Genomic DNA, 25,922 nt, shown 5'->3' on the forward strand with positions numbered 1-25,922 from the left:
TTTGTACAGCTGCTCAACCAGCTCCAGTCACTGTGAGTCTCGAGCACAATAATAAACAGCAGAGTCTTCAGTCTTCAGACTGTTCATCTGCAGATACACCTGCTGTCTGTTGTTGTCTCTGGAGATGGTGAACCGGCCTTGAACTGACTGAGAGTAGTATTTGGTGCTGTCACCAGGATCATTCATGGCAATCCACTCCAGTCCTTTTCCAGGAGCCTGTCTGACCCAGTTCATATAGTAGCTACTAATGAAAATCCAGATGCTGTACAGGTCAATCTGTGAGATTCTCCAGGCCTTTTAACCACTGGTTCAGATTCTGTCAGAGTCTGACCATCAACACCTGGAAAGACAAACAAAAAATGAGTCACTTGTTGTCAGATTGCATCTTCTTGAAGATAGATTTAACTCAAGACCTTCATCTTCACCTGCCCAGCAGATAGTTAACAGCAGCAGTCCTGTCCTATAGTCCATCATGTTGAACTGTGTGTCCACTGTTCTCTGTCCTCCTCTGCAGTCACATAAGTAGAGCTGGAAGACATCTGAGTTTTGCATTGACTCCTCCTTTTTGATTGAACAGTGTCCTCTGTTCAATCCCTCCTCTAAACTGATTTTTAATTCATGGCTTTCTCCTAACTCACCATGTTTTGTATGTTTTTTTAATAATCATCTCACTGTATCTTGGAGTTTTAATTTGTTTACAAATGAGTTGGATTTGTTTAACCTTATATAACTAAGTTACATAGTTACTAAGTGCTTTACACAGAGAAATTAAAAATAATTAGGTAAAAATAGATTGCAATATATAACCAAAAACAATGAGAGACAAACAAAACTGGAATTAACAAAAAACATCAAAAGTGCCTTCACCTTTTGTTTGAATTTTACCGGAAGGGTCCATCAAAGGTTAAACATTTATGATAAGAGACAATATCATTCATATTCAGGGAGTTTAGAGACATGTCAAGTGATGTGCAGACAGGTGGACTACCTACATGAAAGGAGGGAGGAGCCTGATGTCATTATTATCCTTGTTTAACTAAGTCACTTGTGTCATTTCAACACATTCACTTGTTTGTCAGATGATTTTGTTCAATTCAACTTACAAACAATGGAATATTGCTTCTGTTAATAAATAAAGGTTATTTATTAAATCATCATGCATTTCAGTTCATGTGGTATGAAAATCACCTTACAGACTTGGTTTGAGAGGCATACAACATCTGAAGTTATTTTTTGTCAAAGTTGAGCTTTCTGTGTGTTGTGTGTTATATCATGCATTTGTTTTGAAAAAGAATATCATGCATCATCATGAACTTACTCAATTGATTGTAAAGTTCAGTGTTTAGCAATAATAAACATGTCATTTAGTTTTTCTTGAGTGAATATATACAATGTAGTATTAGTGCTTGTAACCTTCAAGTTTTTAAACAGTGAGCTGGTGTTGAAACCATTAGTGGTGTGAGGGCTCCTCCTCTGGTGGCTTCATGTAACAAGTGTTCAGGCACTGAGGGGTTTTTGTTCAGGTCTACTGATGGTTCCTGTTATTGTGAGTCTCTGGCACAGTAATACACAGCAGTGTCTTCAGGCTGCACATTCTGTCCGTTTAGAGTCACTGTTTTGCTGGAAGAGTCTAAGTCGATACTGAACTTGTTCTTCAGTGAATCTTTGTAGTATGAAGTCTCCAGTATATTTCATTCCAATCCACTCCAGTCCTTTCCCTGCAGGCTGTCTGATCCAAGCTGTCCAGTAGCTGCTAAGAGCATAGGAGACCTGACAGGTGATGGTCAGACGTTGACCTGGCTGCACAGTCACAGAGGCCGGCTGTGTCAACTGTTCACTTTTTACACCTGTGAAAAGAAGAAAATGTTTTGTTAGAAATGATCAAATGATCCTTCAAAAGAAGAACTGTTGACTTTGACAGATCCAGAGAGACTCACGTCCAGCTGCCAACAGCAGCAGCAGAGCTACAGAGAACATGGTTTATGTTGAAACTGAAGAGATATGAACTTCACTAACAGCCTGATGTGATGTTTTTATAGCTGAGCAACAAGGGAGGTCACTGTGTTTGCATAGAATCAACCTATGAAGCTTCAACGTTGGTCTAACTGCAGCCAATGGAAGAGTCTGTTCAATGTGTTCATTATCTTAGTGGAGTGACAGAAATGCCTTGAAATCAACTCTGCTTTACATTAGATATTTAATTTCATTACACACTTAAATATTTGATATAATGTCCCTGCATTTACTGAAATTAAATAACTGTTAACTTTGTTTTTACTGTAAACTAGTAATGCCCAAATTATAACATTTTGATTTGAAAATAAAAAACAATGTAAATTCTTGTAAAATTGCAAACAAGGATAAGGATCATTATTTCTGATCTTAATGTTTATACAAACATGAATCATAATGGAAAACATATTAATTCAAATCAGCATTACAATAACAATGATGATGGAAATGTTAACGAAAGCAGCAACAACCAAGAATGTTGCTTTTTATCAGTAATGTTTACAGTGTGTGTGGCATGTTTCATATGTTTAAACTCACTTTAAATATGATGTGAGATATTTTTGTGCCAGCATCTCACATTCATGATTTACTTTAAAGTATATGAGGACAGATTTTTTTGATTAATTGATTAATTTACAGCAGATAGAGCAATATAAATAGCATGATAACTGAAGTCTGATGCTGATGGTTTGCAGAGTGAATACAATTATTTTATTTCACAATTTCACAGAAATTAGCTGAGCAACAAGGGAGGTCACTGTGTTTGCATAGAACCAAACATACGTATGAAGCATCAATGCTGGTCTGACTGCAGCCAAAAGAGTATGTTCAGTGTTAATATATCTGCTGAGTGACATTTGATATTTTAATTTCATTTCACACACAGGATGTCGTACACTGTACAGAGTGTGAAGCCCTCTGAGAAAAGTTTTTATATGTGATTTAGGGCAAAACAAAATACATTTTATTAATTTAATGATATAGAAAGCAGATATACAGTTGTATTACGCTAACAGTTAAACATTACTGTTAAAAAATGCTCTTCAAAACCCAATTTTGAATGTATTGATGTGTACTTTCATCACTTTGTTTTTGGTCAGTTGTCATTATCATCTCTCATAGACAATATCACTAAATATTTTCTATCTATTGTTTTCATCAGTAAATCAATTTGAAAAGAGTTATACATCAATTTTCATGAGATTGAAATAAACTTCATATAAAGACAAGAAACATAAAATAAACATCATAGATAAATTCTAATTTGGGGGGTATTTTGAATTTTGAAATTTTGAACAATGTGGATTCACACTGCTTTCTATCAGTGACTGATACAGTGACATCTGCAGTAGTTTATGTACAGCTCTGTGACTTCCTGTATCACTGTGAGTCTCGAGCACAATAATAAACAGCAGAGTCTTCAGTCTTCAGACTGTTCATCTGCAGAGACACCTGGTCCACGTTGTTGTCTCTGGAGATGGTGAAGCGATTCTGGACTGACGTGGAATAAGCTTTAGTGCCTCCACTCGGAGCAGAAATGTAGGCAACCCATTCCAGTCCTTTTCCTTCAGCTTGTCTGATCCAGCCGATATGAGCATTGTTATCTGATATTCCTGCATATGTACAGGTCAGTTTGTGGGATTCTCCAGGACGCTTTACCACCGGTTCAGACTCAGTCAGAGTCTGACTGGAAACACCTGGAGGGACAAGCAGGTTAATCAGAACAGAGCCAAACACACAAAGTTGACTTATATATCTGACTTAATCAGCATTGATTGAACATGGTGAAAATCACCTGCCCAGCAGATAGTTAACAGCAGCAGTCCTGTCCTATAGTCCATCATGTTGAACTGTGTGTCCACTGTTCTCTGTCCTCCTCTGCAGTCACATAAGTAGAGCTGGAAGACATCTGAGTTTTGCATTGACTCCTCCTCACAGAGAAGAGACAACAGGGTTATTTAATGAAAATGGGGAATTAATGAGTCAGTCATCCAAGTTATCTGTTTTAATGTTTGTCTGACATTTATCATCAGTAACACTACATTATAATCATTAGAAAATGTTTAGCTCAGACATTTAAAACATTAACATACAAGGTTTATTCAATTTTTTATTTCATAATACATCTGGGTATCAAGGTTTCTCATCACCAACATATACTAGCTTTTATGAAAATTGCTTTATTATCATCACACTCTGTAATACCATTTACCAATGCTTTGTACATATTTAAACTTATTATGTTCTGATCCACTTCACTCTCGGATCAATTTTTTTCTATTTTCAACCTACATTCATGTAATGTATGAATTGGAAAATGGAAATGTAATATTAGATTATGCTTTAACAATTTAAAAACCTCCATTCTTTCTATAATTATGAGTGATGTGACTTCAGGAATAAATATTTAATTATGAGTTTACAACTAAAAAAGTGAACATATCAAAGTACTTTTGCAGCTGGTGAGAAAACCCAGACTTCATTCAGTTCACATGGCTGTTTGTTGTGTGTGGATGTTTTTGTGCAGCTGCTGCACTGTCTTCAGTCACTGTGTCTTATCGAGCACAGAAGTAAACAGCAGAATCGTCTGCTCTCAGGCTGGTGACCTCCAGGTACTGAGTGCTGCTGGGCACATCTTCAGTCATGATGAAACGGCTTTGAAAGGAGCTGCCATAGCTAGCAGAGTTGCTGCCTGTGTTCATCCTCCCAATCCACTCCAGAGCTTCCCCTGGCCTCTGTCGTATCCAGTGGATATAGTAGTCTGTCATGCTGTAACCAGATATGATACATGACATCTTCACTCTCTCTCCAGGTCTTTTCACCTCAGAGACAGACTGGTCCATTTTGATCTCACTCCAAACTCCTGTAAGTAAAGACATTGTGATCATCACCCATCACACTTAGATATCACAGGTTGGACATTTACAAAAGCAGCAAAGACGATTTTTTTCTTCTAACCTTGAATAGTAACTACAAATAATAAACTACAAATAATTGTCTTTTCCATTCTGGGATAATTCTGTAATTCTGATTATTTCTGATCTGAGTGTTTCAGAAATATATACAACTGTCCCAGTGTTCGACTACAGGTTGCTGATGTGTTTATAAGAGAGTAAGAGTTTGCATAGACCTCCCTCAGGTTTGAAAAGGGAACATGTGACACAGATACATTTCCATATAGAATCCCAATGCACAAAAATAAATGAATGGACAGGGACAGAGAAAAAATGTTTCTTAATATATTTATATGTTAAAATTTTTGCTTCTTTTGTCTCTTCTACACTGATGTTGGCTGCAGTGGAAGTCAAACGAGACTTAAACATGAATTGTTATCAACTCATGAGGGTGCTTGCTTTTTTTATGTTCACATTTAGAATTTGTGTGTGATTAAGTCACATGGTTGCTGGTATTTGTGCAGGTCTGTTGGTGGTTTGTGTCACTGTGGAGTAACGGACACAGTAATACACAGCTGTGTCCTCAGGCTGCAGATTCTGTCCTTTTAGAGTCACTGTTTGAGCAGAAGTGTCTCTGCTGTAGCTGAACTTGTTCTTCAGAGCATTATTTTGGTAAAAGCCCCGTGTTCCCCACTGATGTGAAATCCAGTCCATTGGTTTTCCTTCACACTGTCTGATCCAACCTGTTGCATAGCTGTTATCAGTCAGAGAATAACCAGAGACCTGACAGGTGATGGTCACAGACTGTCCAGGCTGCACAACCAGTGAGTCTGACTGGATGAGATCAATACTGTTCACACCTGTAGAAAGACAAATAAACATTATCTCCATTATACATCTGACTATTCAGTGTTTCTAATGTGTTCATTAGAGTGAATCCACTGAAAGCTCCTCACAGGATCCAGCTGCCAGCAGCAGTATCAGAGCTACAGAGAACATGGTTGATGTTGAAGCTGAACTGATGTGAGCTCTTCTGTCCTCTCACTGACACACACACACACACACACACACACACACACACACACACACACACACACACACACTTCACTTCTTTTTGAGGCAACACACAAGGAGGCTGATTTACATACTAATGATTGTAAATCAGCTGACTAAAGTATATTTAAATAATTAAAAATGAAGAGGACATTTTCAGGTTATGTTATTCATCTCACACAAAGAGAAGGTGGAACTTAAATCTTTCACAAACACACATTCAATTTTTATTTTCAACTAACTTTATTGTAGTTTGACTAATTAACATTATCATGAAGTTGGCTAAATACTATTGACACACACACTTCACGTCTTTATGAGGCAAACACAAGGAGGCTATTTTTCATACTGATTATAGTAAATAAGTATATTAACATCATTTCTAATGTAGCTGAACTGTTCAGGTGTTCTCACAAAGAGAGTGAGGAACTTGAAGATAAACACACTTCTGAAACCTTTCTGTAGTTTTATGTCCTCTAACGTCACTGAGAATTAAAGACTCCTGATCCAATCACTAACGCGGTTATGGTTAAAATTAAAATTATACATTTTTCTTTTTTTAAAACAACAGTGTTATGGTAGTGAAACTGACTTTTTGAGGATTTATTTCTGCAATTAAATCACTGAATTTATTCAATCACTTGAAAGACTATATAGACAATGATGTCACGACTGTTATGTGAGTATTTCAAGTTATTGATGAAAACTGTTCCTGTTAAATTAGATGAGGAACTATTTAAAAGAATGAAGACTCTCTCCATTCATTCTTTGAGCTGGTGTTGAAACCATTAGTGGTGTGAGGGCTCCTCCTCTGGTGGCTTCATGTAACAAGTGTTCAGGCACTGAGGGGTTTTTGTTCAGGTCTACTGATGGTTCCTGTTATTGTGAGTCTCTGGCACAGTAATACACAGCAGTGTCTTCAGGCTGCACATTCTGTCCGTTTAGAGTCACTGTTTTGCTGGAAGAGTCTAAGTCGATACTGAACTTGTTCTTCAGTGAATCTTTGTAGTATGAGGTGCATCCAGCATAGGTCACTTCCAATCCACTCCAGTCCTTTCCCTGCAGGCTGTCTGATCCAAGCTGTCCAGTAGCTGCTAAGAGCATAGGAGACCTGACAGGTGATGGTCAGACGTTGACCTGGCTGCACAGTCACAGAGGCCGGCTGTGTCAACTGTTCACACTCCACACCTGTTAAAAAGAGGAAATGTTTAGTAACAAGATATACTTAAAGCAGAATTGTTGATTTGGAAAAATCCAGAGAGACTCACATCCAGCTGCCAACAGCAGCAGCAGAGCTACAGAGAACATGGTTTATGTTGAAACTGAAGAGATATGAACTTCACTAACAGCCTGATGTGATGTTTTTATAGCTGAGCAACAAGGGAGGTCACTGTGTTTGCATAGAACCAAACATACGTATGAAGCATCAATGCTGGTCTGACTGCAGCCAAAAGAGTATGTTCAGTGTTATTATATCTGCTGAGTGACATTTGATATTTAATTTCATTTCACACTAAATTCGACATTTTGAAAATGTCCCTGTTTTTACAGAAATAAAACAACTGGTAACTTTGCTTTTAACTATCAATTCAAAATGCATTATGTGTATTCTATTTATATAATTCTTGTATAATTTCAAAATATTATCAGATCCATGATTCAGACGTATGAGTTCAGCTTTGTTGTAAGTACTTCATTTTTCATTTATTTGATGGCTCTCTGTACTTACTGACTGTATTTGCTGTAAACAGAAACACAGTGACAGCAGGCAGTATCATGTAAATAGATGAAAAGTTAAGTCTGATGCTGCTGGTTTGCAGGTTTGAATAAAAGACTTTTGATGGTTTCGGTGTTTGCAGATGTTTGAATACACACATACAGAGAAACATGGAGCCTTTGGAGGAAAACAGCTGTTCAGACACTGAACCTTTGTGACAAAATGCAAATAAACAAATCCTTTAGCTTTGATTAAACTTTGGTTGTCCGTTAATTTATGTATGTATTTATGATCAAAATATTTAGCTTTCATGTATTTGGTTGTGGCAGACATAAACATAATTATTATTATATGATTTCTATTATGGCCAAATAAAATATAAACGTTTGCAAAAATAAGATAAAGGCTCATGTTTATTCCTGTATATGGGGGATTATGTACTTTTTCTTTATATGTAGATACAGATTGTAATCGATGAAGTAAAATGCTTCATCATTCCACTTCTCCTCCACTTCATAGATCACTGCTGTCTTGTGTCACAAATGGTTTTCATGAAACAGTTCAGTACAATATGTGATGAAAAGAGTGAAATGTTCTTACTTTTCAGTTGGTTTGTATTTTAGAGCAATATGAATATTTTTCACAATTATTTTCTCATAAGATTCAACTTTACAGCCACTCATACAACAGTGGTACTCAAGTGTTTGAGTGTTTTACTGTTTAGAATTAAACTACGAGTAGAAATGTAAAGTATTTGCAGAGTTTCATCTCAGCAACCAGATTGTTCTGCTGTCTTTGGCCCTTTTATGAACTTTATTCTGTTTTTTGCATTTAGTGTTTATTAATAATAGAACAGTTTTCAGGAATTAGTATAATGCAAGATATATGTAGTAAAACATACAATGTAAAACAAATTCATAAAAAATATCCTATACAATATAAATACTATAAGAATACTTCATGTTTTTCCTCTACTGTCCCTATAAGAAAGAGAACTGTAGGATTTTGTACAGCTGCTCAACCAGCTCCAGTCACTGTGAGTCTCGAGCACAATAATAAACAGCAGAGTCTTCAGTCTTCAGACTGTTCATCTGCAGATACACCTGCTGTCTGTTGTTGTCTCTGGAGATGGTGAACCGGCCTTGAACTGACTGAGAGTAGTATGCGGGACTGCTATAAAGAGCAGGCAATCCACTCCAGTCCTTTTCCAGGAGCCTGTCTGACCCAGTGCATCCAGTAGCTACTAAAAGTAAATCCAGATGCTGTACAGGTCAATCTGTGAGATTCTCCAGGCCTTTTAACCACTGGTTCAGATTCTGTCAGAGTCTGACCATCAACACCTGGAAAGACAAACAAGAAAATAGTCACTTATTTAAGTTGGTAACTTTTCAAGATAGATTTAACTCAAGACCTTCATCTTCACCTGCCCAGCAGATAGTTAACAGCAGCAGTCCTGTCCTATAGTCCATCATGTTGAACTGTGTGTCCACTGTTCTCTGTCCTCCTCTGCAGTCACATAAGTAGAGCTGGAAGACATCTGAGTTTTGCATTGACTCCTCCTTTTTGATTGAACAGTGCCTTGTGTTCAATCTTTCCTCTAAACTGATTTTCATGTTATGGCTTTCTCCTAACTAACCATGTTTTGAGAGTTTTTTAATAATCATGTCATTGTATCTTGCTTTTGTAAATGTAGTTTACATGTTTAACCTGATGTGAGTTAAGTTTTATTTTTATAGCTTTTTTAAAACACATGGTTGCAACGTGCTTCACACAAAAAAAAAAAAAAATCATAATTTTACATTTAGATCATAATGATTATGTTTTTTTAATGATGAAGATGTTTCTCAAGATATTCTCTTTATCTCTTTTTTTTTTTTACAACCAATTGTATTTATCAACCCATAGCAGCATTAGACCGGATATATCATGCATAAATATATTTTCATCACCCACTGTTAAAATCAATAATGGGAACTTTATTAAAGGTTCTCTATTTGCAAGTCAGAGCATTAATACGGCAGCAAACTATGTAAAAATATTGTGTAGTTATGTTTACTGTAGAAGAGAATGTAATGTGTTGTAATCTGTGCTTCTCTGTGCTTTGTTTACATAGCTGAACTGGCCACACATGTTTTCTAGCTCCATTTAGTGCATGTTAGTACATGTTAGTGCATGTTAGTGCATGTTAGTGCATGTTAGTGCATGTTAGTGCATGTTAGTGCATGTTAGTGCATGTTAGTTCATGTTAGTGCATGTTAGTGCATGTTAGTGCATGTTAGTGCATGTTAGTGCATGTTAGCATGCATGTTTAGTGCATGTTAGTACATGTTAGTGCATGTTAGTGCATGTTAGTGCATGTTAGTGCATGTTAGTACATGTTAGTGCATGTTAGTGCATGTTAGTGCATGTTAGTACATGTTAGTGCATGTTAGTGCATGTTAGTGCATGTTAGTGCATGTTAGTACATGTTAGTACATGTTAGTTCATGTTAGTACATGTTAGTGCATGTGCATGTTAGTACATGTTAGTACATGTTAGTGCATGTTAGTACATGTTAGTGCATGTTAGTGCATGTTAGTGCATGTTAGTGCATGTTAGTGCATGTTAGTGCATGTTAGTGCATGTTAGTACATGTTAGTACATGTTAGTGCATGTTAGTGCATGTTAGTACATGTTAGTGCATGTTAGTACATGTTAGTACATGTTAGTTCATGTTAGTGCATGTTAGCATGTTAGTACATGTTAGTATGCACATGTTAGTACATGTTAGTGCATGTTGCATGTTAGTACATGTTAGTACATGTTAGTGCATGTTAGTACATGTTAGTGCATGTTAGTACATGTTAGTACATGTTAGTGCATGTTAGTGCATGTTAGTACATGTTAGTACATGTACATGTTAGTACATGTTAGTGCATGTTAGTACATGTTAGTACATGTTAGTGCATGTTAGTGCATGTTAGTTCATGTTAGCATGTTAGTGCATGTTAGTACATGTTAGTACATGTTAGTACATGTTAGTACATGTTAGTACATGTTAGTACATGTTAGTACATGTTAGTGCATGTTAGTGCATGTGGGCGTGCCCCTTAGCTGGCTCAGAGCTGCCGGTCTGCACTGCACTCTATTGGTGCTCATACGCAGATTCAGGTGATAACGCCGTTACGACCAATACTGTCGTAGCATAATTGTGACGCCCACCCTCCAGCCCCCCCTTAGGTTACCACTGATTGCTCTGTCAGCACTGTTGCCATTGTTTGCTTTGTTAGCACTGTTAGCTGCAAGCCGCTGGCTAAGCTGTCTCCATGGTGAGGGCCGTGTGGTGGCCATAGATGTGCTCTGAATTTCACATTGAGCCCCTTTAACCATTATTGTTGTAGAAAAGCATACATTTGATGTAGAACTACAAAACAGGAAGTCACAAACCGCAACTTCAGCTGCTGCTTTTAAAGTTTGTGTGTTCAGAGGCCCTGAGGTACTTTCCTCAGTGTCATCTGACTTCATATCTTCTACTGCCACCTGTAGGTACTTGTGATAATACATTGTTTAAGGTTTTTGTAAAGCCTCTCTGCTTCCTTTAACCAGTGTGCACGTTTGGCACAGAAATACACAGCAGAGTCCTCTGGCTTTAGATTGGACAGTCTCAGATACACCATGCTGTTGCTATCATCTCTACTGATTTCTACACGTCCTTGCACACTGCTGGCATATCTGTTACTACTGGCACTAGAAAAGCCAATCCCTATCCATTCCAGTGCTTTTCCTGCAGGTTGTCTTATCCAGCTCATAGTACAGCAGCTAAATGTGAAGCCGGATCCCCTGCAGGAGAGACTGAGAGTCTCCCCAGGCTTTTTCACTACTGAACTGGAAGGAATGGACTCCATCCTCTGACCTGTACAACCTGATGAGATGAAAGGAGATAGGAACCACAGAAGAAAGTCAGACAGTCATCAGGGAAGTTTTCTCCTCCACCATCAGTGGATGTTGTCTGATAGAAGATAAACCAGGAGAACTCACAGGGCAGAGAGAGAGCCAGCAGCAGAATAGTGAGAGTGTTGATCATCCTCAGGCTGGAGATGTGACCTCTGATGCTCCACACAAAGTACAAGAGCAGTCAGCAGGACAGAAGTACACTGCACCCACTGAAGATTTGCATCAGGATACTATGAGGAGGAGTGGCTGCTGAGCCGACACTCTGTTATAGTTAAATTTAGATGTTTCATTCATAATTATTTTTTTATTGTAGTCGCTTTCAAGGATTACAAAATTACATCCAGAGAAATGAGCACTCTTTGCATTGTTTTATCATGCCCTCTAAAGGGTTAAAGTGTACCTTCAACATATAGTTTACTTCAAACACCATGTTAATCAATTTATTTCTAATTGTTCCCAATATTTTATTACTATTAACTATTATTTATACATGTTACTTATGGTCTATCAGCCCAAAATGTTTACTTTTTTAAGGTTTTTTAACAGTACCTCAATTTCACTCCTGCTGAAGTTCTTTTTTCTTTTGGTGGCATCTCAAATGTCTTGGTGAGTAAATGCACACGACACAACACCTGGCCTCATATACTGTAAAGGGGGTTATATATGCTGATAATGATCAATTGGCTACATGCCTGCAATTTATGATCAAGTGGAATCATCATTCAGCACATCTTGGTAAGAGCAGGTTTGGATGCTAAAGAACTTTCCGTGTATTAGAAGTTGACCTCTCTTGTGTTATTTCTTGATAGAAAATTAACTAATATAAACTAAATTAATAGAATAATTAACAAATACAATATTAACAAATGTTGCTCATTATGTCATACTGTTGATTTTCTCACAAAGTGTTCTTAAGTCAGACCTTTTTCGATTATTTGAGATTATTAATTAAGCTTTAAAAACAAAATTAGGAAAAATATCCCTCATCTCCCTCAGTGCATTGAGGAAACATTGATGTTTTCAGTGAGTTCAAATTAATTCCTTTAATTGTTTTTAATTTTTTGTTAGATGATTAACTTTTGAAAATGCCATTTCTAACTGAAATAATGTTATTACTAACACACATGAATATTTTGAGTAACACTTTAATGAAAACATGAATATTTTGTATATTATCACAATCCTGGTTATATTTCTTTCACCCTTTTATTGCTAAAATATTAGTTTTCCTTAAATTAACAGTCTGGTGGCTTCATGTTACAAGTGTTGTGTGCAGAGTGCAAAGGGTGCTGGAATAAATATGGAATGATGAATGTAACAGATTGCTTTATATACATGAGGTAGGTGGATATGACGGTATACAATGTATGCAGCAATGCAATGAAGCATCAGTTTGGTCGAACTGGAGCCAATAGAAGAGGCTGTGTGGAAATCACCTCTAATTTACATTCTTTATTTTCATTTCATTACACGCTCAATTGTAGCATTTTACATTCCTGCATTTATAGAAATGCAAAAACTGTTCCCTTTGTTTTGCTGTTGACATTTGGTAACTCTTTACTGCTTTTATTCATGCATTCATTTGCTCACTTACTGTACTTATTGACTGTATATGCCTAAACACAAATACAGTGACAGCAGCCAGTATCATTCAAATAGTGACTCTTATGTCTGATGATGCTGGTTTGTAGTTTTGAATAATAGACTTTTAGTGGTTTCTGTGTTTCAGATTTTTGAAGACACAGACATACCGAGAAATTAGAAAATTCTAGAGAAAGACAGCTGTTCAGGAACTGAAACATGTGTACGTGTCTGCAAATGCAAATGCAAAGAAACTAAATGAAAATGATGGTAGTTAATGCATTTATTTCCTTTTTTTGTATTTCTGTTATTGTCAAATAAAATACAAATATGACACAAATTATGGAAATGGTCACAAATATCATCATCATTTATTTCTGCCCACAGAGAGATGTAGCTACATGTCCTCTATATTCAGATACAGATAACTTCCTTGCACTACTTAATATTCTCTCCCCATCTTATGTAGACATTTCTCTGCAGTTAAAACACAATAGAGATCCTTTGATTGCTGTTGTTATGATTCCATAAAATATGAACAACCTCTCATTATGAAGTATTAAGCTGCATTGAGTCAAGGTGTCGAGTGTCAGTCAGTTAAGATGGATGAGAAGGTTTCCTTTAAGTAACAGAGGAGAGAGAAACTTGACACTGACTGCCCTCTCGTGGCTTTATAGAAGAACTTTATTTTTCTCTCATATTGTGACGATAAACAATATATTCGACATCGTTTAAATACATTATTGTGTCTTCATTTGTAGAATTGTAAATTATTTGGAGAAGTTAAAATTTCAGCAACCAGAATGTTGTGTAGTCTTTCCCCTTTTCATGAACAGTGGTCTTTATTGTGTTTTTATGGGTTTCAGGAATGTGCAGGGGAAAAGATGGATTCATTGTTGGTATAAAACAACTTGTGAAAAATGTTATATAAAAATATTACATAAGGTAAAAATGTTATGGAAAAACACAATGAAAATCAGATCAGTAGTTTTATTGCCAAGTATGTTACACATTTAGGGAATTTAGATTGTGTGATTGGTGCGTGACAATAAACATAATGCTATAGTTAAAAATATAATTTAAAAAAGAAAATATGAAAAAGAATTTGAAAACATTTATTCAAAGTATAACATTCATTTTGTACAGCTGCTCAACCAGCTCCAGTCACTCGCTCATGTTTATTCCTGTATATGGGGGATTATGTACTTTTTCTTTATATGTAGATACAGATTGTAATCGATGAAGTAAAATGCTTCATCATTCCACTTCTCCTCCACTTCATAGATCACTGCTGTCTTGTGTCACAAATGGTTTTCATGAAACAGTTCAGTACAATATGTGATGAAAAGAGTGAAATGTTTTTACTTTTCAGTTGGTTTGTATTTAAGAGCAATATGAATATTTTTCACAATTATTTTCTCATAAGATTCAACTTTACAGCCACTCATACAACAGTGGTACTCAAGTGTTTGAGTGTTTTACTGTTTAGAATTAAACTACGAGTAGAAATGTAAAGTATTTGCAGAGTTTCATCTCAGCAACCAGATTGTTCTGCTGTCTTTGGCCCTTTTATGAACTTTATTCTGTTTTTTGCATTTAGTGTTTATTAATAATAGAACAGTTTTCAGGAATTAGTATAATGCAAGGATATATGTAGTAAAACATACAATGTAAAGCAAATTCATAAGAAATATCCTATACAATATAAATACTATAAGAAAACTTACAATACTTCATGTTTTTCCTCTACTGTCTCTATATAAATTGTAACTGTAGGATTTTGTACAGCTGCTCAACCAGCTCCAGTCACTGTGAGTCTCGAGCACAATAATAAACAGCAGAGTCTTCAGTCTTCAGACTGTTCATCTGCAGATACACCTGCTGTCTGTTGTTGTCTCTGGAGATGGTGAACCGGCCTTGAACTGACTGAGAGTAGTATTTGGTGCTGTCACCGTTATCATTCATGGCAATCCACTCCAGTCCTTTTCCAGGAGCCTGTCTGACCCAGCCATCCAAGAGCTACTAATGTCCAATCCAGATGCTGTACAGGTCAATCTGTGAGATTCTCCAGGCCTTTTAACCACTGGTTCAGATTCTGTCAGAGTCTGACCATCAACACCTGGAAAGACAAACCAAAAATGAGTCACTTATTTAAGTTGGTTCCTTTTCAAGATAGATTTAACTCAAGACCTTCATCTTCACCTGCCCAGCAGATAGTTAACAGCAGCAGTCCTGTCCTATAGTCCATCATGTTGAACTGTGTGTCCACTGTTCTCTGTCCTCCTCTGCAGTCACATAAGTAGAGCTGGAAGACATCTGAGTTTTGCATTGACTCCTCCTTTTTCATTGAACAGTGTCCTCTGTTCAATCCCTCCTCTAAACTGATTTTTAATTCATGGCTTTCTCCTAACTCACCATGTTTTGTATGTTTTATTAATAATCATCTCACTGTAGCTTGGAGTTTTAATTTGTTTACAATTAGTTGGATTTGTTTAACCTTATATAACTAAGTTACATACAGGTGCATCTCAGTAAATTAGAATATCATGGAAAAGTTCGTTTATTTCGATAATTCAATTCAAAAAGTGAAACTCATATATTATATAGATTCATTACACACAGAGTGAAATATTTCAAAGGTTTATTTCTTTTAATTTTGATGATTATGGCTTACAGCTAATGAAAACCCAAAATTCAGTATCTCAGAAAATTAAAATATTGTGGAAAAGTTCAATATTGTAGACTCACGATGTCCCGCTCTAATCAGCTAATTAACTCAAAACACCTGCAAAGGTTTCCTGAACCTTTAAATGGTCTCTAAGGCTGGTTCAGTAGGCTACACAATCATGGGGAAGATGACTACAGAATGACTGACTTGACAGTTGTCCAGAAGACAGTCATTGACCTCCACAAGGAGGGTAAGCCACAAAAGGTCATTGCTAAAGACGCTGGCTGTTCACAGAGTGCTGCATCCAAGCATATTCATAGAAATTTTGAGTGGAAGGAAAAAGTGTGGTAGAAAAAGGTGCACAAGCAACAGGGATAACTGCAGCCTTGAGAGGATTGTGAAGCAACGGCCATTCAAGAATTTGGGGGAGATTCACAAGGAGTGCACTGAGGCTGGAGTCAGTGCATCAAGAGCCACCACGCACAGACGTATCCAGGACTCGGGCTACAACTGTCGCATTCCTCGTGTCAATCCACTCCTGAACCAGAGACAAATGTTCAGAAGCGTCTTACCTGGGCTAAGGAGAAAAAGGACTGGACTGTTGCTCAGTGGTCCAAAGTGGTCCTCTTTTCAGATGAAAGTAAATTTTGCATTTCATTTGGAAATCAAGGCCCCAGAGTCTGGAGGAAGAGTGGAGAGGCACAGAATCCAAGTTGCTTGAAGTCCAGTGTGAAGTTTCCACAGTCAGTGATGATTTGGGGAGCCATGTCATCTGCTGGTGTTGGTCCACTGTGTTTTATCAAGTCCAAAGTCAACGCAGCCGTCTACCAGGAAATTTGCAACGTCATTTGCACTTCATGCTTCCTTCCGCTGACAAGCTTTATGGAGATGCTGATTTCATTTTCCAGCAGGACTTGGCACCTGCCCACACTGCCAAAAGTACCAATACCTGGTTTAATGACCTGGTATCACTGTGCTTGATTGGCCATCAAACTGCTTGACCTGAACCCCATAGAGAATCTATGGGGTCTGTTTGTCAAGAGGAAGATGAGAGACACCAGACCCAACAATGCAGACGAGCTGAAGGCCGCTATCAAACAACCTGGGCTTCCATAACACCTCAGCAGTGCCACAGGCTGATCGCCTCCATGCCATGAACATCATCTGTGTTTGATGCAGTAATTCATGCAAAAGGAGCCCCGACCAAGTATTGAGCTTTACACTAAGCTTCAGGCAGTTTTGCATATATATATGAACAGACTTTTCAGTAGGCTGACATTTCTGTGTTAAAAATCCTTTGTTTTATTGGTCTTATCTAATATTCTAATTTTCTGAGATACTGAATTTTGTGTTTTCATTAGCTGTAAGCCATAATCATCAAAATTAAAAGAAATAAATGCTTGAAATATTTCACTCTGTGTGTAATGAATCTATATAATATATGAGTTTCACTTTTTGAATTGAATTATCGAAATAAACAAACTTTTCCATGATATTCTAATTTATTGAGATGCACCTGTAGTTACTAAGTGCTTTACACACAGAAAATAAAAAAGAATTAGGTAAAAATAGATTGCAATATAAAACACAAAACAATGAGAGACAAACAAAACTGGAATTAACAAAAACAGCAAAAGTGCGATCACCTTTTGTTTGAATTTTACCGGAAGGGTCCATCAAAGGTTAAACATTTATGATAAGAGACAATATCATTCATATTCAGGGAGTTTAGAGACATGTCAAGTGATGTGCAGACAGGTGGACTACCTACATGAAAGGAGGGAGGAGCCTGATGTCATTATTATCCTTGTTTAACTAAGTCACTTGTGTCATTTCAACACATTCACTTGTTAGTCAGATGCTTTTGTTCAATTCAACTTTTATTGCTTCTGTTAATAAATAAAGATTATTTATTTTCATGCATTTTTCATGTATTTACTTGGTTTTTTCTTGAGTCAAAAAGCTTTCTGTGTTTATATACAATGTTTTGAAAAGTATTGACAGTGAATTGTAACCTTCAAGTTTTTAAACAGTGAGTTTTTCTTGAGTGAATATATACAATGTAGAAACTTCATTGAGCTGGTGTTGAAACCATTAGTGGTGTGAGGGCTCCTCCTCTGGTGGCTTCATGTAACAAGTGTTCAGGCACTGAGGGGTTTTTGTTCAGGTCTACTGATGGTTCCTGTTATTGTGAGTCTCTGGCACAGTAATACACAGCAGTGTCTTCAGGCTGCACATTCTGTCCGTTTAGAGTCACTGTTTTGCTGGAAGAGTCTAAGTCGATACTGAACTTGTTCTTCAGTGAATCTTTGTAGTATGCATCCCCCAGTATATTTCATTCCAATCCACTCCAGTCCTTTCCCTGCAGGCTGTCTGATCCAAGCTGTGTAGTAGCTGCTAAGAGCATAGAGACCTGACAGGTGATGGTCAGACGTTGACCTGGCTGCACAGTCACAGAGGCCGGCTGTGTCAACTGTTCACACTCCACACCTGTTAAAAAGAGGAAATGTTTAGTAACAAGATATACTTAAAGCAGAATTGTTGATTTGAAAAATCCAGAGAGACTCACATCCAGCTGCCAACAGCAGCAGCAGAGCTACAGAGAACATGGTTTATGTTGAAACTGAAGAGATATGAACTTCACTAACAGCCTGATGTGATGTTTTTATAGCTGAGCAACAAGGGAGGTCACTGTGTTTGCATAGAATCAAACCTTTTTATGAAGCTTCAATGCTGGTCTAACTGCAGCCAATGGAAGAGTCTGTTCATGTGTTCATTATCTTTGAGTGACAGAAATGCCTTGAAATCAACTCTGCTTTACATCTGATATTTTAATTTCATTACACACTTAAATATTTGATATAATGTCCCTTATAATTTACTAAGAAAGTTTAACACAAAATTAAAACTTTAATTAGGTAAAATAGATTGTATATTTTTTTCACTAAAAAACAATTTATTCTTGTAAATTTCAAAATTAATTAACAAACATCAAAATGCCATTTGATTTCAAATCATGCATTACAATAAAATGAGTTCAATGTTAACGAAAGGCAAAACATTTATGATTTTATATTTATATTTTACTTATGATGTGAATAAGTTTAGTAAACAGAAACACAGTGATGTGCAGCAGTATCATATAAATACCATGAAAAAAGTCTGATGCTGCTGGTTTGCAGAGTGAATAAAATAATTTAATTTCACAATTTCACAGATGTTTGAAGAGACAATTTCAAAACATTATACATTTTATAATTTGTCTTCATCTTTTGATTAACAGTCTTATTCAAACAAATCAATGGAATAGGTTTTGTTTTTTGGTTATTTATTTTTAATATCATAATCATTTCAAAATGTGGTAAACAAAAAATTTACAAATTAAGACAAATGTAACAAAAAACTGAACTAAAGTTATTTATTGCACATGGAGAGATGCATTTTATTTTTATTCAGATAACTTAATTGCAAACTAGGAATATCTCTACAAATCTTTTTTAGACTTCCTCTGCAGTTAAAACATTGTTTATAATAGTTCAAATAGTTCATTAAATATGAAAAACCTCTCCATATCTAGTATTTAGCTTTAATTCAGTCCATTTAGTATTAGTGCTTGTAACCTTCGAAGTTTAACAGTGAGCTGGTGTTGAAACCATTAGTGGTGTGAGGGCTCCTCCTCTGGTGGCTTCATGTAACAAGTGTTCAGGCACTGAGGGGTTTTTGTTCAGGTCTACTGATGGTTCCTGTTATTGTGAGTCTCTGGCACAGTAATACACAGCAGTGTCTTCAGGCTGCACATTCTGTCCGTTTAGAGTCACTGTTTTGCTGGAAGAGTCTAAGTCGATACTGAACTTGTTCTTCAGTGAATCTTTGTAGTATGAAGCTCCAGTATATTTCATTCCAATCCACTCCAGTCCTTTCCCTGCAGGCTGTCTGATCCAAGCTGTGTAGTAGCTGTTAAGAGCATAGGAGACCTGACAGGTGATGGTCAGACGTTGACCTGGCTGCACAGTCACAGAGGCCGGCTGTGTCAACTGTTCACACTCCACACCTGTTAAAAAGAGGAAATGTTTAGTAACAAGATATACTTAAAGCAGAATTGTTGATTTGGAAAAATCCAGAGAGACTCACATCTAGCTGCCAACAGCAGCAGCAGAGCTACAGAGAACATGGTTTATGTTGAAACTGAAGAGATATGAACTTCACTAACAGCCTGATGTGATGTTTTTATAGCTGAGCAACAAGGGAGGTCACTGTGTTTGCATAGAACCAAACATACGTATGAAGCATCAATGCTGGTCTGACTGCAGCCAAAAGAGTATGTTCAGTGTTAATATATCTGCTGAGTGACATTTGATATTTAATTTCATTTCACACTAAATTCGACATTTTGAAAATGTCCCTGTTTTTACAGAAATAAAACAACTGGTAACTTTGCTTTTAACTATCAATTGAAAATGCATTATGTGTATTCTATTTATATAATTCTTGTATAATTTCAAAATATTATCAGATCCATGATTCAGACGTATGAGTTCAGCTTTGTTGTAAGTTCTTCATTTTTCATTTATTTGATGGCTCTCTGTACTTACTGACTGTATTTGCTGTAAACAGAAACACAGTGACAGCAGGCAGTATCATGTAAATAGATGAAAAGTTAAGTCTGATGCTGCTGGTTTGCAGGTTTGAATAAAAGACTTTTGATGGTTTCGGTGTTTGCAGATGTTTGAATACACACATACAGAGAAACATGGAGCCTTTGGAGGAAAACAGCTGTTCAGACACTGAACCTTTGTGACAAAATGCAAATAAACAAATCCTTTAGCTTTGATTAAACTTTTTTAATTTATGTTATGTATTTATGATCAAAATATTTAGCAATATGTATTTGGTTGTGCAGACATACATATTTTTATATGATTTAATTATGGCCAAATAAAATATAAACTTTGCAAAAATCATACAACATAAAGGCTCAATGTTTATTCCTGTATATTTATGTACTTTTTTTTATGTTTTTAGAGATACAGATTGTAATCGATGAAGTAAAACTTCATCATTTCTCCTCCACTTTATAGATTGTCTTTATCACAAATGGTTTAAAACAAAAACACAATTTGAAAAGAGTCAAAATGTTCTAGGAAACTTTTCAGTTGGTTTGTTTTTCCTGCAATATGAATATTTTTCACAATTATTTTTCATAAGATTTATTTAGCCACTCATACAACAGTGGTACTCAAGTGTTTTACTGTTTAGAATTAAACTACGAGTAGAAATGTAAAGTATTTGCAGAGTTTCATCTCAGCAACCAGATTGTTCTGCTGTCTTTGGCCCTTTTATGAACTTTATTCATTTTTTTGCGTTTAATGTTTATTAATAATATTGTTTCGGAACAGTTTTCAGGAATTAGTATAATGCAAGATATATGTAGTAAAACATACAATGTAAAACAAATTCATAAAAAATAACTATACAATATAAATACTATAAGAATGTTTTTCATCTACAATATTTTTCTATAAGAATGAGAACTGTAGGTTTTTGTACAGCTGCTCAACCAGCTCCAGTCACTGTGAGTCTCGAGCACAATAATAAACAGCAGAGTCTTCAGTCTTCAGACTGTTCATCTGCAGATACACCTGCTGTCTGTTGTTGTCTCTGGAGATGGTGAACCGGCCTTTAACAGACTCTGAGTAGTAGATACGGTCACTGTCATATTCGATAATCGCAATCCACTCCAGTCCTTTTCCAGGAGCCTGTCTGACCCAGTTCATCCAGTAGCTACTAAGAAAATCCAGATGCTGTACAGGTCAATCTGTGAGATTCTCCAGGCCTTTTAACCACTGGTTCAGATTCTGTCAGAGTCTGACCATCAACACCTGGAAAGACAAACAAGAAAATAGTCACTTGTTGTAAGTTTGCATCTTCTTGAAGATAGATTTAACTCAAGACCTTCATCTTCACCTGCCCAGCAGATAGTTAACAGCAGCAGTCCTGTCCTATAGTCCATCATGTTGAACTGTGTGTCCACTGTTCTCTGTCCTCCTCTGCAGTCACATAAGTAGAGCTGGAAGACATCTGAGTTTTGCATTGACTCCTCCTTTTTCATTGAACAGTGCCTTGTGTTCAATCTTTCCTCTAAACTGATTTTCATGTTATGGCTTTCTCCTAACAAACCATGTTTTGAGAGTTTTTTAATAATCATGTCATTGTATCTTGCTTTTGTAAATTTAGTTTACATTTTTAAACTGATGTAAGTTAAGTTTTATTTTTAAAGCTTTACACAGAGAAAAAACACATGGTAAAAATAGATTGCAATATTCAAAAACAAAAGAAAAAAACATAATTTTACATTTAGATCATAATGATTATGTTTTTTTAATGATGAAGATGTTTCTCAAGATATTTCATTTATCTTTTTTTTTACAACCAATTGTATTTATCAACCCATAGTCAGCATTAGACAGGTGGATATATCATGCATAAATATATTTTCATCACCCACTGTTAAAAGTCAATAATGGGAACTTTATTAAAGGTTCTCTATTTGCAAGTCAGAGCATTAATACGGCAGCAAACTATGTAAAAATATTGTGTAGTTATGTTTACTGTAGAAGAGAATGTAATGTGTTGTAATCTGTGCTTTCTCTGTGCTTTGTTTACATAGCTGAACTGGCCACACATGTTTTTTTAGTCAACATTTATTGCATGTTAGTACATCATGCATGTTAGTCATGTTATGCATGTTAGTACATTTTAGTGCACATGTTAGTACATGTTAGTGCATGCATGTTACAGTAATGTTGTGCATTTGTTAGTACATGTTATCCAACATGTTAGTGTCATGTTAGTGCATGTTTAGTTCATGTTAGTGACATGTTAGTACATGTTAGTACATACTGAAGTTCATGTTAGTTTAGTTCATGTTAGTGCATGTTAGTAGTTCATGTTAGCAATAATAAACATGTTAGTTCATGTTTTCATGTTAGTACATGTTAGTGCATGTTAGTCATGTTAGTACATGTTAGTGGCATGTTGAAACCATGTTAGTACATGTTAGTGCATGTTAGTGCATGTTAGTGCATGTTGAACTTTGCATGTTAGTACATGTTAGTGCATGTTAGTACATGTTAGTACATGTTAGTGCATGTTGTACATGTTAGTGCATGTTCATGTTAGTACATGTTAGTGCATGTTGTAGAGTCTCTTACATGAATACACATGTTGTGTCTGCATGTTGAACATGTTCTTCCATGTTGAATGCATGTTAGTTACATGTTAGTGAACATGTAGTACATGTTAGTTCATGTTAGTGCATGTTAGTGCATGATTAGTACATGTTTGTGAGTAAAACAGTTAGTTCATGTTAGTGACATGAATGTCAGACATGTTGACCATGTTGCACATGTCACATGAGTGCATGTTAGTGTCATGTTAGTACATGTTTGCATGTTAGTACATGTTTAGTAACAATGTTATATGTTAAAGCATGCTGTTGATTACATGTTAGTTAGTTCATGAGACAGATATGCATGTTAGTTGTACATGTTAGTGCATGTTAGTACATGTTAGTTGTTAGAACATGTTTACATGTTAGTACATGTTTACATGAAGTTCATGTTAACATGTTTGCATGTTACATGTTTACATGCTTGCAGCAACATGTTAGTACATGTTAGTACATGTTAGTACATGTTAGTGCATGTGCATGTTATGTACATCAATGCAAGAAGTGCATGAGCAACAAGGAGTTGCATGTTTGCAGTCAACTGAATGCATGTTGACATTTGTTAGTCTCATCATGTCAAAATTCATTTCATGCATGTTAGTGCATGTTAGTACATGTTAGTACATTTAGTCAATGTTAGTCATGTTAAAACAACTTTTTCATGTTGCATTTAGTGCATGTTAAAACAACATTAATAGATGCATGTTGTCATGTTGTCATGTTATGCATTTATATAATTCAATGTTGTGCATGTTCAACATGTTAGTCAGATCCATGTTAGTGCATGAGTTTAGCTACATGTTACTTCATTTTCATTTATTTGCATGTTAGTCATGTTAGTACATGTATTTGCTAGTACATGTTAGTTTGAACAAAAACATGTTAGTGCATGTTTTTACATGTTACAAATCATGTTAGTAAAAGTTAAGTCTGATGCTAGTGGTTTGTTTGAATTCATGTTAGTACATGTTGTTCATGTTTACATGTTAGTACATGTTAAACATGTTAGTACAAAACATGTTCAGACACTAAATAATATTGACAGTACATGTTAGAAACATGTGGGCTGTGCCAGTCTTAGCTGGCTCAGAGCTGCCGGTCTGCATTTGCACTTTAGTTTTATTGGTGCTCATACGCAGATTCAGTATTTATGATAAAACCAAGCTTTACATGTATTTGTAGCATAATTGTCAGACATAAACACCCTCCAATTAGGTTACCACTGATTTCTGTCAGCACTGTTGCCATTGTTTGCTTTGTTAACTGTTATAAAAGCTCTTAAGCTGTCTCCATGGTGAGGGCCGTGTTTGGCCATAGATGTAGATCAATTTAATCGATGAATTGAGCTTCATCATTTTAACCATTATTGTCTTGTGAAAATGGTTTTCATACATTTGATGTAGAATATACAAAAAGGAAGTCAAAATGTTCTTCAGCTGCTCTTTTAAAGTTTGTGTTTCAGAGCAATGATGAATATTTTTCTCAGTGTCATTTTCTGACAAGAAATCTTCTACTGCCACTCTACAACAGGTACTTGTGACATGATTCTTTAATACATTGTTTAAGGTTTTTGTAAAGCCTCTCTGCTTCCTTTAACCAGTGTGCACGTTTGCAATGCTGTCTTTTGGCCCTTACATGAACAAGTGGTTTTTATGTGTTTTTATATGTGTTAAATGTTCAGTAATGATATTTCTAAATTTCAGGACTTTGTATAATGCAGGGCAAATGTTACATTATTGAAAAATATACATGTAAAGTAGAATGTAGAATATAAAACAACGTCTAAAAATTTGAAAAAAACAAATCATCTTCTGCTCTACCAACCCAGTAAGAAAGAGAACTGTAGGATTTTGTACAGCTGCTCAACCAGCTCCAGTCACTGTGAGTCTCGAGCACAATAATAAACAGCAGAGTCTTCAGTCTTCAGACTGTTCATCTGCAGATACACCTGCTGTCTGTTGTTGTCTCTGGAGATGGTGAACCGGCCTTTAACTGACTGAGTAGTAGATATTCGGTCACTGTTATCATTCGATAATCGCCATCCACTCCAGTCCTTTTCCAGGAGCCTGTCTGACCCAGTGCCATCCAGTAGCTACTAAAAGTAAATCCAGATGCTGTACAGGTCAATCTGTGAGATTCTCCAGGCCTTTTAACCACTGGTTCAGATTCTGTCAGAGTCTGACCATCAACACCTGGAAAGACAAACAAAAAATGAGTCACTTATTTAAGTTTGCATCTTCTTGAAGATAGATTTAACTCAAGACCTTCATCTTCACCTGCCCAGCAGATAGTTAACAGCAGCAGTCCTGTCCTATAGTCCATCATGTTGAACTGTGTGTCCACTGTTCTCTGTCCTCCTCTGCAGTCACATAAGTAGAGCTGGAAGACATCTGAGTTTTGCATTGACTCCTCCTTTTTGATTGAACAGTGTCCTCTGTTCAATCCCTCCTCTAAACTGATTTTTAATTCATGGCTTTCTCCTAACTCACCATGTTTTGTATGTTTTTTTAATAATCATCTCACTGTATCTTGGAGTTTTAATTTGTTTACAAATGAGTTGGATTTGTTTAACCTTATATAACTAAGTTACATAGTTACTAAGTGCTTTACACAGAGAAATTAAAAAGAATTAGGTAAAAATAGATTGCAATATATAACCAAAAACAATGAGAGACAAACAAAACTGGAATTAACAAAAAACATCAAAAGTGCCTTCACCTTTTGTTTGAATTTTACCGGAAGGGTCCATCAAAGGTTAAACATTTATGATAAGAGACAATATCATTCATATTCAGGGAGTTTAGAGACATGTCAAGTGATGTGCAGACAGGTGGA

The 25,922-nt window shown here is 36.1% G+C and overlaps 3 pseudogenes and 9 gene segments (V, D, J or C); all 12 read right to left on the reverse strand.

Moving 5' to 3' along the window:
- LOC129098492 (immunoglobulin gamma-1 heavy chain-like) overlaps positions 1-501 on the reverse strand; it is a 34,121-nt pseudogene extending 33,620 nt beyond the window's left edge.
- Positions 502-1,541: 1,040 nt separating this feature from the next.
- On the reverse strand, positions 1,542-2,029 carry LOC129098509 (immunoglobulin heavy variable 4-38-2-like). The segment is given in 2 exon segments: positions 1,542-1,847; positions 1,938-2,029. Coding segments are annotated over 2 exon segments (346 nt in total).
- A 1,265-nt stretch (positions 2,030-3,294) lies between these two features.
- On the reverse strand, positions 3,295-3,868 carry LOC129098494 (Ig heavy chain V region 914-like). The segment is given in 2 exon segments: positions 3,295-3,710; positions 3,809-3,868. Coding segments are annotated over 2 exon segments (366 nt in total).
- Positions 3,869-4,490: 622 nt separating this feature from the next.
- On the reverse strand, positions 4,491-5,079 carry LOC129098502 (immunoglobulin heavy variable 1-46-like). The segment is given in 2 exon segments: positions 4,491-4,876; positions 4,972-5,079. Coding segments are annotated over 2 exon segments (357 nt in total).
- Positions 5,080-5,405: 326 nt separating this feature from the next.
- On the reverse strand, positions 5,406-5,946 carry LOC129098229 (Ig heavy chain V region PJ14-like). The segment is given in 2 exon segments: positions 5,406-5,767; positions 5,864-5,946. Coding segments are annotated over 2 exon segments (405 nt in total).
- A 262-nt stretch (positions 5,947-6,208) lies between these two features.
- Positions 6,209-7,312, reverse strand: LOC129098506 (Ig heavy chain V region 5A-like; annotated as a pseudogene).
- A 1,340-nt stretch (positions 7,313-8,652) lies between these two features.
- On the reverse strand, positions 8,653-9,176 carry LOC129098501 (immunoglobulin heavy variable 3-30-3-like). The segment is given in 2 exon segments: positions 8,653-9,017; positions 9,101-9,176. Coding segments are annotated over 2 exon segments (358 nt in total).
- A 5,682-nt stretch (positions 9,177-14,858) lies between these two features.
- LOC129098496 (immunoglobulin heavy variable 3-30-3-like) lies at positions 14,859-15,488 on the reverse strand. The segment is given in 2 exon segments: positions 14,859-15,310; positions 15,394-15,488. Coding segments are annotated over 2 exon segments (362 nt in total).
- A 2,455-nt stretch (positions 15,489-17,943) lies between these two features.
- LOC129098511 (Ig heavy chain V region 5A-like) lies at positions 17,944-18,493 on the reverse strand (annotated as a pseudogene).
- A 1,037-nt stretch (positions 18,494-19,530) lies between these two features.
- Positions 19,531-20,084, reverse strand: LOC129098508 (Ig heavy chain V region 5A-like). The segment is given in 2 exon segments: positions 19,531-19,910; positions 19,991-20,084. Coding segments are annotated over 2 exon segments (345 nt in total).
- A 1,314-nt stretch (positions 20,085-21,398) lies between these two features.
- Positions 21,399-21,899, reverse strand: LOC129098498 (immunoglobulin heavy variable 3-30-3-like). The segment is given in 2 exon segments: positions 21,399-21,738; positions 21,824-21,899. Coding segments are annotated over 2 exon segments (361 nt in total).
- A 3,024-nt stretch (positions 21,900-24,923) lies between these two features.
- LOC129098499 (Ig heavy chain V region 6.96-like) lies at positions 24,924-25,439 on the reverse strand. The segment is given in 2 exon segments: positions 24,924-25,279; positions 25,364-25,439. Coding segments are annotated over 2 exon segments (365 nt in total).
- Between the last annotated feature and the right edge of the window lie 483 nt (positions 25,440-25,922).

The sequence above is a fragment of the Anoplopoma fimbria genome, chromosome 11 (genome assembly GCF_027596085.1).
Source record: "Anoplopoma fimbria isolate UVic2021 breed Golden Eagle Sablefish chromosome 11, Afim_UVic_2022, whole genome shotgun sequence".
Taxonomy (NCBI): Eukaryota; Metazoa; Chordata; class Actinopteri; order Perciformes; family Anoplopomatidae; genus Anoplopoma; species Anoplopoma fimbria.